The 20,742-nt window shown below is 35.8% G+C and overlaps 1 protein-coding gene across 1 annotated transcript in view; it reads left to right on the top strand.

The window, feature by feature from the left end:
• The first annotated feature begins 445 nt into the window (after positions 1-445).
• Positions 446-20,742, top strand: part of GDI2 (GDP dissociation inhibitor 2) — a 42,009-nt gene continuing 21,712 nt past the window's right edge. The window contains exons 1-4 of the mRNA XM_044678323.1: positions 446-685; positions 13,169-13,276; positions 14,873-14,972; positions 17,132-17,266. Coding sequence (XP_044534258.1) covers positions 641-685; positions 13,169-13,276; positions 14,873-14,972; positions 17,132-17,266 — 388 coding nt within the window. The 5' untranslated portion in view covers positions 446-640. The remainder of the gene's footprint in view (positions 686-13,168; positions 13,277-14,872; positions 14,973-17,131; positions 17,267-20,742) is intronic.

Raw genomic sequence — 20,742 nt, 5'->3', positions numbered from 1 at the left:
AGACCGCAGCCAGATGCCAACGCAGCGTCAGCGCTGCGCTGCCCCGCCCAGTCCCCCGAGGTCCCAGGCGCTAAACCAAACGCTAGGCCCCAGCCCATGCGCATCACCTCCGCCTTTTCCCACCCCCCACCATACAGTCGTTCCTGCATGCAAAGCAGATGTCTGCGTGTGTGTTGGGGGGAGGAAGTAGGGAAGGAAGGAGAGATCTGGAGGGGGAGGGGACAAAGCCTCGCCCTTGTACCATTTCTCTCTCGCGTGACGTGGAAAAAGGAAGTACGGTAACGAACGAACCCGTTTCAGCCAATGGGAACGTGGCAAGCAAAGTGGAAAGCCCGTGATTGACAACCCCGGAGCGGTTCTCTCCTCCAGAGCCCGCCCCCTAGGCTGCAGAGTCTGGCTCCGCCCCCTTCCTCCTCGGCTCCTCCTGCTTACTCTTCCTGCAGCCCTTGCTCCTCTCTTCCAATCTGTGGCCGTGGGCGGTTTCTCCTCCAAGCCGCTCCATTTTATCTCCTCTGAGCTCGCCAAACGGCGCGAGGGGGTTTGCTATTCGCTCCTTTTGGGTCGGTTTTTCTTTCCTTTTACCTCTTGGCCCGCCCCCCCTCTTTTTCTTCCTTCCCCTTTTTCTCCTCTGACCCCCGCCATGAATGAGGAGTACGACGTGATCGTGCTGGGCACCGGCCTCACGGTGAGGGCTGGGAGGGGGAGGGGAGGAGGGTGGGTCGCTGCGGGGGACGGGGGAGGCAGGCCAGTGATCGTCTGCTGAGGGGGTGAGGGAGGAAATCTTGCTCTCGCATAGGGTGAACCGCGAGGGGGAGAAGGGGTGAGGGGCGCCCCTTTTGGGAAGGCGCATGTTGGGGTTTGGGTCTGGTGACAGCGGCCGCAGCCGCGCCTTCAAATGCCTCCTTCCCACAGCTTCCTGCTTTTATTCTCTTCCCTAGTCCTCATCCCTTCCCCTAACTTCTTTACTCTGGTCCGAGCGGTTGGGTCTGATATATTACATTTCTATTTCTATGGTATAATTGGTGATTCTCTGTCCATATTGAAGGCTTCATGATTCATGGGAGATAGGGCTTAAGAAAGGGCCCGCTTGTTCTGTGATTCTTTCATTTAGTTTTTTTTTTTTAAATCTTTTATATATCCTTCTATATTAATTTTATTTGTTACAGGGCTAGGCAATGGGGGTTAAGTGACTTGCCCAGGGTCACACAGCTAGGAAGTGTCAGGCCAGATTTGAACCTAGGACCTCCTGTCTCTAGGCCTGGCTCTCAATCCACTGAGCCATCCAGATGCCCCCTCTTTCATTTAGTTTTATAAACATCTTTTCCCTTCAAATAATAGGTTGGAGGGAAAGGGTGCCCCGGACAGACAGGATTTCCACCAGTTGGGGATGGGGACACTTGGCAGAGCTTAAGTAACCATCTCCCTATTACTTCGTGGCAACCTTCCCCATCCCTCACGTGAAAGGGCCCAGGAAATGGTTTAAGTTTTAGGGCGTTAAACTCAGTGAAGGAAGAGGACTAGAATTTAATTTCTCTCGTCCTTCATAGGTGGATAATTTTTAAACAAGATCCCAAACCGATCGCGGGGAATTAGCTTGTGCTTATTTCCCCTTTTGGCTGATGACCTCTCTGGTTGGGAGGCAGAGTAGCATTTGTCTCTTGGAGGGACTCTAAGTGGAAATGGTTCTCCGTACCTTAGGTTACTAAAACTCAATCCCTTGCAGCAATAGGTAGGCGAAGGGATTGTGTGATAACTGTAAGCATTAGATAATTCTAGAAAGCTTCCAGTGCATCGTCCAAACAAATTTCCTTTTTGTTTCTTAAGTTAAGGGACTCAGGTTTAATAGATGTCAAATATTGCGTTGAATTTTTTAGTTTTAGCAATACCTAGCTTCCTCTCCCTTTCGCCTCCAAGATTTACTACATGTTTACAGGCTAGAAATGAGAAAGACCTTGCTGTTAAATTTCGAGATTTCGTGTGTGTTTTGTCTTTTACTTTGCATTTGGTCTTTTTCTTTATCCACATTATCTGGCGTTCTAGTAGGATGTGGGTAAATGGATAGTAAAAGGCACAGATGACAGCCCCTTCCGGGACTGGAAGAGAAATCTATGCTGTATGTCTATGTGAGTGCTATCTTTACCCCATAGATGTTAAATCGTTTTACAGTGGTGACCAATGCCTGACATTTGTTTTTGTTTTGTTTTTTGGCAAAGATACTGGAGTGGTTTGCCATTTTCATATTTTACAGGTGAAGAAATGGAGGGGAACAGGGTTAAATGACTTGCCCAGGATCACAGAGCTAGTGACTGTTTGAGGCCAGATTTAAATTCAGGAAGAATCTTATTGACTTCAGGCCTAATATTCTACCCAAGGCTTCACCTAGCTGCCCCACTCCATAAATGACCTTGCCTAATTTGAGTGGCTTCTATTGAGGAAGAGGACAAAAAAAGTATTTTTAAGAGCCCTATCCTTCCAGAACTAATGTTATGCTCATTATTTTCATCCCAGAGTTAAACATACTTCATCATTTCCATCATTGCATTTTTTTTCTCAAAAGATTATGGCTTTAAAAAATTAATTTGGTTAGTTGATCCTATTAATGCTACAATATAAAAATACCAATAAAAGGCTTTTCTATGACCCATGGCATTTTATTGAATTCTAATAACCTATCCATACTTTGGGTAACTTACCCTGCAAAAATAAAAAAAAAAGAAAAGAAAGAAAGAAAAGGTAAATTCTTTATTGCATATCATTTCATGGTTTATTTTAAGCTGAATAAATATTTGTTGGATGAACAAATAAAGTATCCTTGAGAAAAATAGTGTTGGAGGACAAGGGCAAATCATTTTGAACCTCCACCCCTAAAAAATCTTAAAATGCTTTCTAGGAGCTCTATCTTGTCCTAACATTATATCTTGTGTCATCTGACTCATCTTAAAATTCCTGAATTTGTGTTAAGTTCTTGTACTCATTGAGCAATATTTGAATGTATCCTAGTCTTTTGGTATCCTAGTAAAAAAAGATATACTCCTAACTAGTTTTAGTCATTTTTGATTGATGGTAAAAGAACAATTTTCAGCTTTTATTTGTTTGGTTAACTGTTTACAAAAGTTACTAAAAATAACATAACATCTTTTCATTCTATCTAATACAAAGATTTGTGGTGTTTATTTATACTCATTTGTTATGTTGGGTCAGATTTATACTAAAGCTATAAACTGTTGCTATCAAAGAAACAGCTAATGTGGAAATTGAAAAAATGGGTATCACTTAGAAAATTATTTACATGCAAATATTTTTAATTTTAGGGATTGAATTGAGTCTCTGTGTGGTAGGTTGGAAAACAGCAAGACTTAAGAAAAGCAAACTTGTCCTTAGTTTGTGGTGGGTTAGGTTAGGTTGCTAGAGCATAGTAATATGTTCATTATCTTGGACTTAGTTCCTTTTGTATGATCCTTCATTTTGTAGTGCAGTTGTGAATTTTCAGTATTTTTCACTTAGTAGAATAGGCATGAGCCAGCATGGGTTCATCAAAAAACCATGCCAGGCAAACTTCATTTCCTTTTATTGTCAGGGTGACTAGATTGGGGAAGTGTTCTGGACTTGGGGTCAGAAGAGAATTGGTTTTGAATCCTGGATAACACTTAATAAGTATACTACCAGTGTCCTCATCTATAAACTGGAGAAGTTATACCTGTAATTTTTTACCTCATTATGATCCTTAAGTGAGATGATGAAAATGCCTAAGATATTCATTTTTTTGTATTAAGAACTAAAACTACAAAGATAAAAAAACATAGTATTCCTTACGTTTTATTGTTGTTCAGTCATTTTCACCCTTGTCTGATTCTTTGAGACCCCATTTGGGTTTTTTTGGGCAAAAATACTGGAGTGGTTTGCCATTTCATTCTCTAGCTCATTTTACAGATGAGAGGGAAACAGGGTTAAGTGGCTTGCCCAGTGTCACATAGCTATTAAATGTCTGAAGCTGCATTGGAATTTGGGAAGATAGGTCTTCCTGATTTCGGGTCCTGTACTCTATCCACTGTCACCTACTTGCCCCTTACATTTTATAGAGAGAGACTGTAGGTATAACACATGTAAATATATGCAAAATAAATAGAAGGTAATTTAGGGAATGATAAGTGTTAGGAACTGGGGAAATTAGAGAAAGACTTCTTTTTGAACATGATAGTTGAGTTAGGTTCTGAATGAACTAGGAATTTTAAGAACTGGAGGGGAGGAGAGAGAGAATACTTCTGGGGACAGCCATCAATGGCACCAAGATGGGATGTTGCTGAATGAATATCAAGATAATCAGTTAGATTGGGCCAAAATAAGTTCAAAGGAAAATAATGTGAGCCTGGAAAGGTAGGTAGGTTGGAGCCAGTCTGTTAAGATGTAGCTTGGGAATGTTTAGCCTGGTGAAAAGACTTAGGGGTTACATGTGATAGAAATCTTTAAACATTTAGAGGTAGACATATAAAGAAAGTCAGTAGATTTGTTCTGCTTGGCCCTAAACATAAAAATCCTAATGACAAAAGTTACTCAGAATTAGAACAAATACTTTGCTCTTTTGAGAGGGAGCATGGGAAAATGGATAAAGAACATTCTTCAAAGACAAGAAGGCCTGGGTTCAAGTGTTGCCTCTGTTATATACTGACTGGCTCTTTGACTCTGTGGCAAGTCACTTAGCTTCTCATGCTCTAAGCAGCTCTTTTAGACTATATATTGATAGAGGAAATCTCACCTGGAAGTTATTTTTAACCAATGAAATCACAGATTAATTTCCCAGCCATATCCTTATGTTCCTGTCATTGGAGTTGTTGGAATGGTATAAAGTTGGATTTATGATTTGAGTAGATGTTAGATCAGATGACTTTTATGAAGTCCCTTGTTTTGTTATTTTAATATATGCTGATTAATACTGACATATTAATAAGGCATATGCAATCTATTATTTTATTAGTCAGAGTCAGAGTCTTTGGTAGTTAGCAAATTAAGTACTCTAGAATGCCATTAATTTTGTTTCAGGCTTATCACCATAGATTGGAAAGAAATTTATAGTATTGTTATATTGCTGTTAGAATTTTAGGCTTAGAAATAAGGAGACTAGGGGCAGCTAGATATTTTATTTCAGTGGATTGAGAGCCAGGCTTAGAGACAGGAGGTCCTGGGTTCAAATGTGACCCCAGATACTTCCTAGCTGTGTGACCCTGGGCAAGTCACTTAACCCCCCAATTGCCTAGCACTTGCCACTCTTTTGCAAATATACAGTATTGCTTCTAAGAGAGAAGGTATGGGTTTAAAAAAAAAAGGAAGAAAACTTAGAGATATAATTGAGCCTCATTTTTCTAAATGAGTAGAAAAGAGACTCAGAAAAGTTAATGAATTGCCTCAAATCACATGTACCAAGTAAATGTCAGAACCAGAACTAGAATCCTATTTTTCCTGATTTTCAGTGAAATGTTCTTTACAAAATCAACCATTAAACCATCCTACCTCCTCTTGATTAGCATGTGGGTGGATATATTTTCTATAGGGTTCTAAATCTTATGAAAAAAAAATGTGCTAAAATTCATTCTGTGGGATGTGTATTATATTTTTCTTTCCTATGGACGACATTTTGCCTTAGCCACATTTTAAACAATTTAGGTAGATCATTTCCATTTATACAAGAAAATAAAGTACTAAATGGGTGAAGTTCTAACTTGAATATTGAAATTAGTGCTGTAATTTTGGTTTGACTTTTTGGTACATGTTATTCTGGTTGACTCCTTTGTTGATGTACTCTATAGAAATTTAAAAATGGATAGCATTTGGTAGTATTAAAACCAACATTTTTGGCATGTCAATTTATATATTAATTATTAGGTGGGAGTCACTAATGGAATACTGAAAGTATGTTATTAAAAAGCAAATGCAACTGATAAGGGGATTGAAGATTAAATACAGGGAAACCTTATTTGGAATAACATGGTTTTAATGCTCTTCTATTTAATCTAGTTTTCATTAGATAATAGCAAACTTTAATTTTATGCTATTTGAAATTGTAGATAAATTCTGTATATTTAGGAATTATTTTCATGTCTTAATGTTGAATCAATGACTTCCTTTTTTCAATGGCTTAACAAAGCTACTTGTATAGGATTTAGAACTAAAAGAGGTTCAGAAAATTCTTTACCTTGTAACATTTCTTAAAATCCCTTTCACATTTATTATAAGCATCATCGTAGTTATTCAGCAATTTAATGAATAAATAGTAATAATAGCTAGTATTTATATAGCACTTTAAAGCTTGCAGAATGCTTTACCAACTACAAGGGACATGAGAGATCATTTAGCCTAAACACCCCTTTTCTTTCCCCTTTTTATAAATAAGGAAAGAGTCTCAGAGATCACAGTGGTAAAACTAGGGTTTGAACCTAGATCTTTTACTCTAAGTCTTGTACTTTTTTCACTTAGTAAAATACTGCTTTTTTCTTTTTCTTTTAGATTAGTAAGCATCACTTTAAAAAACTGTCTTTTTACTGTTTTGTTTATTTAAAGTGTCAATCTGTTATGATTTTTTAAAAATACTTATGTTAATTTGCATGGAGTGTGAGATGCTGTTTTTTTTAATGAAGACTGTGTGACACTTGAGCACTTAAAAATATATGTGTAGATTTTTTTTCTTCCAAAAATGGAGTCCTAACACATACTTATGCTATCTGGGAAGGTGGCTATTTGGGCCCTTCAGTTGTTTGTCTTTGTATCCTATAGTGCGTTGCAAATAATGAGGATTCACTTGTTTGTTGAATTGAATAGGATGTATTATTTATTTTAAAATTCATTTTGAATTAATAATTGTCATATTACATTTACAAAATATGATAGTAATTAACACTGTGATCCAGTTTTAGCTGATTTACACTCTTGAGTTAAGTAGAATTCCTGCTTACATAAGATTTCAACTATGTCTAAGTTTTACTTTATAACTTTAAGATATCTAGATTTTCACCCTTTAATTTGTCATATTTTTTCCTTTGTGGCAAAAAGCCATGTCTTACTCAAATGGACCCAATGACACAAACATTGGACTAGAAAGATCTGACTTTACTCAGTTGTAGCTCAGAATCCAGCTTTATGGTCTTAGACAAGTTACTTTCCCTTTTCTGGGTCTCATCATTCTTATCTTTAAAGTGAGAGGGTTAGATTGGCCTAAGGCTCATTCTTCTATTGTTGCATGATTTCTCTGATAACTGGTCAAATAGTATTAGAAATATAGGATTCTGGCAAGATTCTCAAGGGAAATAATGGAGGGGAAAAAGGGAAAGAATGGGGCTTGGCAATAACATCTCAAACTATACTATAAGCAATAATCATCAAAGCTGTTGTCATTTCTGTCATGTCCATCTTTTCTTAGCAAAAATTCAGCAATGGTTTACCATTTCCTTCACCACATTTTGCAGGTGAGGAAACCAAGGCAAAGAGGGTTAAGTGACTTGCCCAGGGTTACACACCTAAGGGAGTATCCGAGGTCACATTTGAACTCAAGTCTTGCTGACACCAGACCCATCACTCCATCTATTGTACCACCTATCTGCTCCTTGCTATTTGAGACCAGTTAAAAAGAAAGGTCCATCAGTGCAAAGATTTGGTACTTGGCATATACAAAAAATGAATATATTAACACTGTTTAATAAACTAAAGGATGCTAATTATTTGCGACAGGACTTAATATTTGACAAAAACTACAGGGGAAACAGGAAAGAAGAAAGCAGACTGGCAGAAAGTGAGTTTAGACATTTTGTGATCTCCAAATGGCTACATTACCTCAAAATGAATGTTATAATCTAAACAAATTATGTAGATAATAACATACAACAAAAGAGAAAACAAAATTTCCAACAATATTTGGTACAGACTTTGTCCCTCATTAACCTGCTTTCAGAGTACTGAAAGCTTGTAGGACCCAGGCCTGAACTATCCCTGAGATCCTGGGATAACTCCAAATTCAGTATCTCAAGAAAGCTGGATTAATGGAAATAACATTTTGTTTAATTGAGGTTCAATGTTTTGCTATTTAAAAATATATTTTTCCAATTATAGATAAAAACAATTAACTTTTTTAAACTTTGAATTCCAAATTCCCTCCTTCCAGTTATCCTCCCTAAGGTGGCAGGCAATTTGAAAAAGGTTATACATGTGTGGTCATGCAAAACACATTTCCATATTAGTCATGTTGTGAAGGAAAACACAGACCAAAAAAAAAACCCAACCCTAGGAAAAAAGTATGCTTCAATTTGCATTCAGACTCTACTAATTTTTTTCTGGAGGTGGATAGCATTTTGTAACAGTAAGTCCTCTGGGATTGTCTTGGATCATTGAATTGCTGAGAATAGCCTAGCCATTCATAGTTGATCATTGTCCGGAGTTTGTGGTGGCTTAGATTTAAGTAGCTAGCTGCTAGAGCATAGTACTAAGTTCATCATCTTGGACTTAGTTCCTTTCGTGATCCTTCATTTTGTAGTGTGGTTGTGAATTTTCAGTATTTTTTACCACATTGAACTCTCCTCATTTCTTTTTATTGTGAGGGTGACTAAATTGGGGAAATGTTCTGGATTTGGAGTCAGGAGAGAATTGGTTTTGAATCCTCACTGACAATAAGTTGTGCCACTCTCAGACAGTTTGCTGAGTTTGTGTCCTCATCTGTAAACTGGAGAAATTATACCTCTCCATTACTGGAGTAATTTTTACCTCACAGGACTGTGATGCTCAAATGAGATGATGAAAATGCCTGAGATACATCTATTTTTTGTATTAAGAACTGAAACTACAAAGATAAAAATCAAATATATTGTTCCTTACCTTATTGTACTGTGTACAGTGTATGTATTTTTAGTTCTCACTTCAGTTTGTATCAATTCATGTAAGTCTTTTCAGGTTTTTCTGAAAGCATCTCAATCATTCTTTATAGTACAGAATATAACACTTTATATTCCATCATAATTATGTATCACAATTATTTAGCCATTCCCTAATTTATAGGCATGTCCTCAATTTCCATTTCTTTGCCATCACAAAAAAAAATATATATATATAAATATATTTGTACATAAAGGTCCTCTTTTTCCAACCTCTATAAAATCTCTTTGGTGAATAGATCTAGTAGTGGGGCATAGTTCCAAATTACTCATTGGAATGGTTGGATCAGTTCACAACTCCACCAACAGTGCATTAGTGTCCCAGTTTCCCCATATCCCCTCCAACATTTGTCATTTTCTCTCTCTCTCTCTCTCTCTCTCTCTCTCTCTCTCTCTCTCTCTCTTTCTTTCTTTCTTTCTTTCTTTCTTTCTTCTATATTAGTCAATTTGATAAGTGGGAGGTAGTGCCTCAGAGTTGTTTTAAATTCTATTTCTTGAATCGAGTGATTTAGAGCATTTTTATATTACTATAGTAGCTTTGATTTCTTCTGAAAATTGCCTGTTCATATCTTTTGACCACTTATCAATTGTAGAATGTCTTGCATTCTTAGAAACTTGACTCAATTCTCTATGTATTTGAGAAATAAATTTGGTTTTTATTAGAACTTGCCATAAAATTCTCCTCCCCCTCCTTTTCTGCTTGCTTTCTTGACTGTATTGGTTTTATTTGTGCAATTTAAAAAATTAATGTAATCAGAATTATACATTTTATATCCCTCTCTCTTATTTGGTTATAAATGATCCCCTTATTAATAGGTAATATGGATTTTAATACATTAATAGATAAAGTATTCCATGCTTCCCTAATTTGCTATGGAGGTACTTTTAATGTCCAAATCATGTACCTATTTTGACTTTATTCTGGTATACAGTGTGAAATATTGGTCTATACTTTAGTTTTTGCTAAACTATTTTCAGTAACTGGAGAAATGTTGATTTATTGTTGGTAGACCAAACCAATATAATAAAAATTATTTTATCTAAATTAATATACTTATTCAATGTTATCAACCTACCAAAGGATTACTTGATAGAGCTAGAAAAAAATAACTTCATTTGAAAGAACAAAAAGTCAAGAATATCAGGAGAATTAATGAAAAAAAAGGAAAGGAAGAAGACCTATCAAGTACCAAATCTAGCTAAGAGAGGTCCAGTGTCAAGTAGGATAAAGGAATACATGCCAGCTGGCAGCTCTGCTGCCCAAAACCCTGGCCTAGAGAGTGTTCAGTGTGAGGAGTGAATAGCTGCTGAATAAGAAGTAAACTTCAAAAGTGAGCATCAGCTCTGTTTTTCTGAATGCAGGAGTAGGGATAGTGGCCCCATCTGAAACCTTACAGTGGAATATGGGCAAGATCAGAGGGGATCCTGTAGTTCTGTTTCACTTGACCAGTAGAGCTTTCTAGCTGATCACTAGTGGCCGAGTCCAAAAGTAGTTTACTGGAGCTTCAGACAGAGTTACATTGCTCGACCTCAAATCTAGATCAAGAATTTAGAAAATTCAAACCAAAAGGCAAAAATCAACCATTGCCCTACATCAAACTGCTTTCAGAGCCCTGAAAGCTTGCAGGACCCAGGGCTTGAGCTTTCCCTAAAGTCCTGGAATAAGTATTCAGTATCTCAGGAAAGCAGCAGCATGACCAACTAGACCAGACATTCTTTTCAGATGTTTGTAGAGCTTGGTCCTAAAGTAAATTCTGAAATCAGCAAGTAGTATGGAAGAATGGGCAAATAGAAAAAAAGAATCTCACCATTAAAAGCCATTATGGTGACAAAGATCTTCAAAACAATCCCAGAAGTGAGTAACTAATACATCTGGAAACATTATTGCCCAAATCCAGAGTTCTGGATCAAAATGAAAATATTGTAAGCATCTGTAAAGAGCCACAATCAGCAGTCACCACTATAAAGGGAATGAAGAATTTATAATATGGTATTGTAGAAGTCAAAAGATAATGGTTTACAAGCAAGAATAGCTTACCCAGAAAAACTTGAGTCTAATCCTATGGAGGCAAAATATATCTTTAATGAAAAAGAGGATTTATAAACACAGGAGTTAAGAAGCAAACAAAACTGAACACGAGCAAGTAAATTATAAGAGTCTAAACAAGGATAATTTTTTTTTTAATTCTAGGAGATGACACATTTCCCCCTCAATTCTCATCACAGGTCATAGGGGCAGTCATACAGAGGACTTAGGAGTGATGGTTATGTTTTGTTGATCTTAATATTAATAGTAGGATGGAAAAGGAGGGCAAGAGGAATATACAATAGGGAAGAAGGGGAAGAGAAGAATGGGGGAAATTATCTCACATAGTTGGAGTGCACAAGGATTTATAAACTGGTCAAAAGAATGAAAAAGTTGTATATAGAAATACACTTACTCAACTAGGAAACAAGGGAAAAATAAAAGGGTAGTTTTAGGGAAGGAGTGGTAGTCTCAAGCAAAACTTTAGGGATGTTCAGAAATATTTATAGCAGCTTTTGTTCTTGTGACAAAGAATTTTAAACAGAGCCCTGAAAATTGGGGGATGGCTGAAGAAGTTATAAATGTGATGGAAATCTATTGATTGTGCTGTAAGTAAGATGAAGGGAATGGTTTTATAGAAACCTGAGAAGAGTTGTGTGATCTAATGTGGATTGAGATGAGCAGAACCAGGAGAATAAATAGTTTATATAGCAACAACAATATTGTAAAGCCCACTTTGAAAGACTTAGAAGCTTGGATCATTGGAATGGCCATGAATCTGGAAGACTCTTGAGTAACATGCTGCCCACTTCCTGATAAAGAGATAATGGATTCAGGATGCAGATGGATTGGTCCCAGAGCCAAAGCAGGATTTCTTTTACTTCATTATATGTTTACATTTTTTTAAACCTTACCTTCTGCTTTAGAATTGCTACTATTAGTTCCAAGGCACAAGAGAACTGACAATTAAAGTAAGTAACTTGTCCGGAGTCACATAGCAAGGCAATATTTGAAGTTAAATTTGAATCCAGAACCTCTTGTCTCTAGGCTTGGCTCTCTATCCACTGAACTACTTTGCTGCCCACAGCTGGGGTTTTGTTTCATCTTCCTCAGTAGGGTGAAGTGATGGTGAAACAGTGAGGTAGATTCTTTGTTCATTGTAAAAAATTTTAAATTAAGAAATAGCTTTTCATAGTGGGGTAAAAATCCCTATGTTCATAGCCACAGTACAGCAATTAGTAAATTTCTGTCACAGATGCTGGATGCACATGATTGGATGATTGTATTTTCCTCATTATTCTTCTTGGTTTTATTCCTAAGAATACATGCTCTTCATTTCCTTACCAGCCTATAGCTTTAAACCACAAATTCCATTTAAAACCTTGATTAAATTAAAATAGCTCTAGCACTGCTTGGTTTATACCCCAAAGAGATAATAAGGAAAAAGACCTGTACAAAAATATTTATAGCTGCACTCTTTGTGGTTGCAAAAAATTGGAAAATGAGAGAATGTCCTTCGATTGGGGAATGGCCGAACAAATTGTGGTATCTGTTGATGATGGAATACTATTGTGCTCAAAGGAATAAAGAACTGGAGGAATTCCATGTGAACTGGAATAACCTCCAGGAATTGATGCAGAGTGAAAGGAGCAGAACCAGAAGAACATAGTACACAGAGACTGATATACTGTGGTACAATTGAACATATCGGACTTCTCTACTAGCAGCAATGCAAGGATCCAGAGAAAGGCTGAGGGACTTATGAGAAAGAAAACTAGCCACATTCAGAGGAAGAACTGTGGGAGGAGAAACACAGAGGAAAAACAACTGCTTGAACACATGGGCTGACGGGGTATTATTGGGGATGAAGACAAACGATAACTCTAGGCCAACTATCAATAATATGGAATTAGGTCTTAATGATATATGTAAAACCCAGTGGAATTGTGCTTCCGCTAAGGGGGTGGTTTAGGGGGCTTGGGGAGAGGGAAAGAACACAACTATGTGGAAATATTCAAAATTAAAATAAAAATATAAAATAAAATACTAATTTAAAATAGCTCCTTGCCTACCTGCCTCCATTAATTTTTTTCTATATAGTATAATGAAAAAACATCATCCTCCATTTGAGGCAATTGTCAGGGAAAGGTGCTAGAAGGCTAGGAAATTTTCCTGAGTATTAGCACTTGCTACACACTTTTCTACCTTTAAAAATACTTATGTTTCTCTACAGGAATGCATCCTTTCTGGGATCATGTCAGTAAATGGAAAGAAGGTCCTTCACATGGATAGAAATTCCTATTATGGAGGTGAAAGTGCATCCATTACACCATTGGAAGATGTAAGTTGTAGTTAATTTTACTGTTATCATTATCATCAGGTTTATTTTTATTTTTACATATTTTTCCATGATTCATTTTCTTTCCCTCCCGTCTTCCCTTCCCCCTCCCAGAGCCGACAAGCAATTCTGCTCATCAGTTAGGTTTTTTTTTTTTTTTTTTTTTTTTTTTTAACCCTTGTACTTCGGTGTATTGTCTCATAGGTGGAAGATTGGTAAGGGTAGGCAATGGGGGTCAAGTGACTTGCCCAGGGTCACACAGCTGGGAAGTGGCTGAAGCCGGGTTTGAACCTAGGACCTCCTGTCTCTAGGCCTGACTCTCACTCCACTGAGCTACCCAGCTGCCCCTCATCAGTTAGGTTTTTAAGATGATCTCTTGTTATATGATACTGATATTTACATGGAGGTTATATTTATATGGTATTTAAAATTTCCAAAGCCCTTTATTTACTTTTGTATTCTTCTGAACAAGAGTTCAGTATTGAAGTATTGAAATACTTATACTCTAATAGGCTGCTGTATCCTGTACTTTTTTGTTAGTGTTTGGCCTATGGTTTCATTGTTGTAAAGAAGTTCTGGTATGGAAACTCTCTCTACCAGTACAAAATGGCAGTTATTCCCCAGATGCTGTCAGGTACTGAGCAAGGTTAAAGTGATTTGATTCAGAGATGTAATTAATCCTAACTTTAAAGTTCCCTGTATACTAAAATTCTCACTAATTTTTAACAAACTTCTTATTATAGATTTGGAATAATTTTTGTAGCTAATTTGTTAAGACTGGCTTTTTTACACTGTTAAATTTTCCTCTTAGTAGAAATTTTTTCTATATGATCATGCTTTAGAAAACCATACAGAATTTTGTTGTTTCATACCTAAAATGTAACAATATGAGAAACAAGATTACGTGAATTAGATTTCCTTCTTTTTTAGACTTAAGCAATAATGTACCCTTCTGTATTATCATAATAATTGCACGTATATTCTCAAATGTAATGTTGACTGTATTCTTGGAAACTTTAAACTTAATAGGTTGAAAAAAATTTGAACAGATTAATTTTTATTTGAACCAGCCTTATTTTGACAACTGAATTGTTAAATCTTGCTTTAAATTTCTCCAACCTGTATCCACTGAAGCAAAAGCTTGCTCTTATAACATGTATGTTCAGGGGGAAAAGGAGTTTGGAAGTATTTTACAAATAAAAAGGGTTATTCTTGAAGTCAGTGCTGTAAGTATGGGCTGCTTGCTGTATTTTTTATTTTTTGTTAAGTAGTCCTGTATGCTTGCTACTAAAAAATAACTGCTGGTTACTTTCTGTGGTTCAGTGTAATAGTTTTAAATAGATAGGTGGAACTTTTTTATAATATAGAAATACTTTAATAAATCTGATTGTCGACCTTGTTATTAGATATGCCAATCTATGAAGGTGTCACATATGAGATGGCCTTCAAGAACTAACTACATTTTAGTGAGACTTTGGTTATTGAATTTAGAGTAGTAATATAAACTTAGTGCAGAAACTGATAGATTTTTTCTTTGAATCTAATTTCATATTTAGAAAAATTAATATGCATTTAAATATGTATTATTTTCTTTTTTAGTTATACAAGAGGTTTAATATACCAGGATCACCACCAGCCTCAATGGGAAGGGGAAGAGATTGGAATGTGGACCTGATTCCTAAATTCCTTATGGCCAATGGTAAGGAATACTAATAATTTTTCATTTCTCTGTCTTACATCCAATTTAGAAGTAGGAAAAAAGGTTCTGATAATGACTAACTGGAAAATATAAGTTTCTTATTATTTCATCTTATTTCTATCAATAGGTATTTAAGATGATATTGATACTTATATAGCTTCTACATTTATGTAGTGGTCCAAAACTAGTGCTCCTTTGCAACAATGTGATAAGTGGCTTGTGGAATTCAAATCATCAAGATTGAGTATTAAATTGAGAAGTTTGGGAGGACCAGAAAGCAATAATATTTTCACATAGTAACATTAAAACCTTATGGTCTGCATACAGAAATGGCAGTCATTCTTAACAGATATGGTGGTACTTCTTCTTCTTCTTCTTCTTCTTCTTCTTATTATTATTATTATTATTATTATTATTATTGTAGGTGATTGTAAAAAGTTTCTAATCTGCATGTATTGGGGGGGGGAGAGGGGTAAGTGTATCCTTCCCTTACATACTAATTTATTACTTGAGGACCTACAGTTAGTTTTAATTTAGCTTAATTATAGATTTGAATTTTCTCCAAGTCGAATAATAAGCTTAAGAATCTGTGTGAGATGAATATGAAAGAGAATTCAGAATCCTAAATGTTAACTTAAAAAAAATCACTTGCATACATTTTTACTAGGTAACTCAAGTTATTCATTTAGTTTTTTACCAATATACGTTTGTGAAAAGTAATAGATATTTAATTCTGTGTTTAGTGTGAGAGTAAATTGGCAAAAAAAAATTATAGGTCTGTAATTAAGCTTGACTTAATGCAGTTAAAAATAATGGTTATTTAAAATGTAGACAGCTAGGACTGATCTTTAAGTTATAATCATAGTACAGTAGAATAGATGAATTTCCTAAATTTCTGAGTAATCAGATATGAGAAACTTGGAAAATAGATCTGGACTTACTGGGTAATAAGTAGCAAATGACTGCCATTTCTGTATGCAGACGAAAAGTCTCATGATAAAATAAAGCCATCTATTTCCAGAAGAAAAAAGAATTGAGTCTGAATCCAGACCAAAGCAAACTTTTTGCACTTTATTAATTTTTTCTATTCGAGTTTCTGTTCACAAAAGAATTAATATGGAAACATGTTTCACATGATTGCACATGTAAAATCTATATGAAATTGCTTACCATCTCAAGGGGGATGGTATCTTAGGATGGAGTTAGGGAGGGAGAGAATTTGAGACTCAGTATTCTTTGAAAAATGTCGATAACTTTTTATATGTAATTAGGGGGAAAGAAAATTAAATATAAAAAATAACATGTACTTTAGTTTTTAAAAGCAAAAAAGGAAATAACATGTCACAGCGAACTGATGACATAATTGGTTTTTTAAAAATTTAATAAGTTGCTATTAAAACAGAACTCAGCTTTAAAGTTGAATAATAGCTATGCTTCTTTGTTCTGCTTTAAAGTGGCTTTGATCAAGCAAAAGAGCATAAAAGGTACTGTAGTAACTTTTACAGAGATTACGTCTTAGAATCTATATCTTTCTCCAGTATAGCCATCATCTGACTTAAAATTTCTCTTTAACTAATACTGAGTACTCTACAGCTTGATGTAAGTCAGATTTTTCCTCAGGATCAGTCATCCACTGGGTCCATACAGTTGGAATGTCAAATATTTTTTCCCATGGCCATTCTTGATTTGTTCTGGAATGTTCTTCATATCTGCTTCTTGCCCTCCTTGGCTTCCTTAAAATTTCAGTTGAAATCTCATATTCTTCAAGAAGACTTCCCCCCTTCATTCTAATGCTTTCTCTCTATTGATTATTTCCAGTTTATTCTGATTGTATCTTATTTGTAAATAGTTATTTGTATATATATTGTCTTCCTTTGTCTTGTGGAGAACAAGGACTGTCTTTTGTTGTTGTTTTTAAATTAAAAAAAAAATCTCCATCACTTACCACTATATTTGGCACACGATAAGCACTTAAATGTTTATTTACTAACTGAAAGGTTTATAAGGTAAAAATGGACTTTCTGCTTGTTATGGGACAAGATTTTGTGTTGTTCTTTTTGTAATAGCAGTATAGTAATAGAAATCATTATTTTTAGTAGGAAGGAGGAAGAAGGGATTATACCAAGTGTTAAAACTATGTGATATGAATCTTTTTATAGGTCAGTTGGTTAAGATGCTGCTTTATACAGAAGTCACTCGATATCTGGACTTCAAAGTGACCGAAGGAAGCTTTGTGTACAAAGGAGGGAAAATCTACAAAGTTCCTTCCACTGAGGCAGAAGCCTTGGCATCTAGTAAGTAGTTCCACTTTAAATCTTGTTTTCTTAAAGCCTTAGAGCCAGAAGGGACCTTAGAGATAAGCCTAACTCCATCTTTTTTATAGATAAAGAATCTGAAATGCAGAGAATTTAAAGGAGCTATCTGTAAGTTGTTTGTTAAACATTTATTGGGGACTAGTCACTGTGTTAAATTAACGGTGAGTTTACAAAGAAAGGTTAAAAATAATCCTTAACCTCAGGAGACTTATTAATGAGAAAGCAATATAAATAATTAGGTACATAAAAGACACATAACCAGAGTAGGAGGAAGATATCTAATTAGTGACAGAGCTCACTAGAATTCAGTGTTCATTCCTTATCAGTGAGCTTAGCTTCTCCACTCCCCTTTTTCTAGCTCTCCTACCCCTCAAAATCTTAATTTGATGAGATTTAATGATTGACCTTAATAGAAAAACCTAAGTTCAAATTTAATTTCAGATACTTAGCATCTTGGTGACCCTGGGCAAGTCACTTAATCTGTTTCCCTCAGTTTCCCTAGTTTAAATGGGGATAATTTATTATCTCAGGGTTTTTATGAGGATAAAATTGTAAATTCTTACAGTAATTATAAAGTGCTAAGCAGAGTTTGTGGCATATAAGAAGTTCTATAGAAACATTAAATACTATTGTTATTATTATTATTAGCCTCCTAGCTTTGTTTGCTTTTCCTTGGTTTTTGGAGGAATAACAATCTGGGTAGAGAAGGATGAATTTGAAATTTTCCAGGGTGATCTCCAGCACTAAAATATCTCCCATATTAGCCTATTATTTATACCTTAAATATTAGCATCATATGCTTGTTCTTTGGGATTTGTTGCTCTTTTTAAACTAAGTATTTGAGTCCCTAGGAAGGCTGTGTCATCATCAACACAAGTTTATTGAACATCTGAGAATATAGCACTCATTGTGTTAAAGCTTAATGATAAAGTATATATAGGCTCTTTCCTCTTGGAACTTTATAGTCTATTTGGGGTTATAGAATATAAACACCAAAATATAAGTAGCAAAATATGATAGCATGTAAAGGCCTACTGGGTTGTATAAATAATTAGGGCTAGGGAAGAAGGAAGGCCATTTTTAGCTCTATTCAATTTCTAATAATCACCATCAATGGTTTTCCTTAATACCACATGCAGTCCTAACTGTACTTATTCTTACATTTCCTGTAACTCTGAATTTGTACCTTTTCTTATTTAATGCTAGCTGAGCAAATTAGGCATAGGGATAGGAATTGGGCCTGTTGTTCTGCTGCATCCACACAGTTGCAATATTTCAGAGGCATACTTGAATCCAGTTCTTCCTGATTTTGAGGCCTGCTGACGCTCCCCATTGCTTCACCCCTGGTTACCAATGGAAATTGTTTGGATTGGTCTAGCTTCTTTACCAATTATACTTCTTTCTTCTGATATCCTTTACAATACTACTTTTTTTCTTTCCCACTATTCCTTTTATGAGACTTCTGAATAGTAATATATTTTGGGCTACTTCCACCTACCTTACATCATCACTAGGAACAATGGGTGTCACAATGATAGGATTTTGTTTCGGGGAGAAGCTTTAAAGTTCATTCATTAAAAGCAGTGGACAATTTTACAAAATCAGGCCAGTCTAATTTTCTCCTTATCTGATCCTGGCCCCAGTATATAGGTACTGATGTCGTCTTCCTGTATAGCATAGTCTATAAAATAGACATTCCTCAGCCATTGGTTTTTCTTGTCTGAATAGTTAACCAAACTTTTGAGAGATTATGGATCTTTTAGAAGCCTTTTGTAATAGGTAGAAATTAGGTATTTTATAGATATATATTAAGGTGTGGTTGCCAGGAATCAATCAGATCTAGATTGATTCCATAATTAAAACAGACCCAAGTCAGGATCGGTTTTATGGTAGTTTATTTACAATTAGGAAGGTTGAAGGTAAGAAGAGAGAAAAACTCTGGGCCGGACCAGTGAGGTCTGGACCGAGTGAGAATTAAAAGATTAATTAAATTAGGCTACTAGCTACCAAGGCCTTAGCAATTAGAGAGGCAAGAAACCTACTTGAGGTAGAGAGTCTGGAAAACGCCAAAGTAGGCCCAAGGAAGTCAGCCTAACTTACCCACGTGACAATTCAGAGGGGAAGCTGCCTGAGGTCTCGGCTGAGATCCTTCAGCACCAAGTTCAAAGTGCAAACTGCCTCCTCAGGAAGTAACCAACATACTTGAAGAGATAGCATCTTTCGTCACTTCCCATGGGTCCACCTCTAATTCAGGTGGACAAATAGCAGCCTCAACACTGTTTTGGACTGCCCAAAGGGCAGTCCCTTGTTCTTGATTTGTTACTTATTATCACGTGTGGGTAACTCATCTCCCCTCCCCACTAAGGGAGGTGGGGATGATATTATATCTGATGGCAAGAGTTTTAACTATAAATGGGCTTGAGCTAATTCCATTTACACACTTTGTAATGTTCTGGGACTTAATAGGATCAGCCACCCACAAACAATAGTAAATGGAGGACCTCCCCAATTAAGGGAATCTTGTGGAAGGATTTTGATTTTGTATGTGACCTTCCCTATGATGCAAATATCTTTGGGAGTTTTTAGGCTTTCCTTCATCTGTTATTGGAGGGCCAAACTGGGGTCTTGTATATTTTTCAAGAAATCTAATGATTTTAACATTTGCATAGGAGATACCTTCACCTTTAAAGGTATCATTTTGCTCTAATGAATCAAATACTTATTTGATTATTATGTAGTCAACAAATAATGTGTATCATTCTTTTCCTTTTATTCTCTATGGACCTTATGTTCTCTATACCTTTCAGTCAATCTTAAGACTCTTTTAAGATGTGACATGATTTAGAGTATCATTTGTTGAATACCTTTCCTATTTCATGATGTCAGGGACACCTTTGATTCATGTAGAGATCAGTCATTCTCATAAAAACATTGTAGATATGGGAAAATAAGCATGAGTCATTTGTTAATATTTTTCTTTTTGATAATAGTGAGACCTAAGGTTTTGCCCAAATCTTTTTATACCTTCTCTACTTGGAGTTCAGTTAGTTGCTCAAAATTATTGTTTCCAACATGGCCTTCCTTTGGGTCTACTTGGTTTTGAACAACTGTTCTTTTCATCTTCATTTTATTTAGTGCTATTTCTGCATCTTATTATCTGATGTATCACATCGGGGATTTGGATGTTAGAAACCAAACTATCTTTGTAGAAAGGTTTTTGGTAAAAATATTTTAATATTTAAGTTTTTTCCTTTTTTTATCTGTTGTACTCTTTCTTTTTTTTTATTGTACTCTTTCCATTTAGATTTGTAAACGCCTTTTGGATAACTGCTTAATTGGATATGTTGATAAGCATTCTCCTAGGTTTTTGGATGAGAGCTATGATTTGATTGGTGCAGTATGCTCTTGGTGAGCAAACTTCCTCTGCCCAAATGGACCAGCACCTACTCTGCACC

This window comes from Gracilinanus agilis, chromosome 5 (assembly GCF_016433145.1).
Source record: "Gracilinanus agilis isolate LMUSP501 chromosome 5, AgileGrace, whole genome shotgun sequence".
Classification (NCBI taxonomy): Eukaryota; Metazoa; Chordata; class Mammalia; order Didelphimorphia; family Didelphidae; genus Gracilinanus; species Gracilinanus agilis.
Note: the sequence above shows the minus strand (reverse complement) of the source record. Positions and strands in the feature narration are given on the sequence as shown.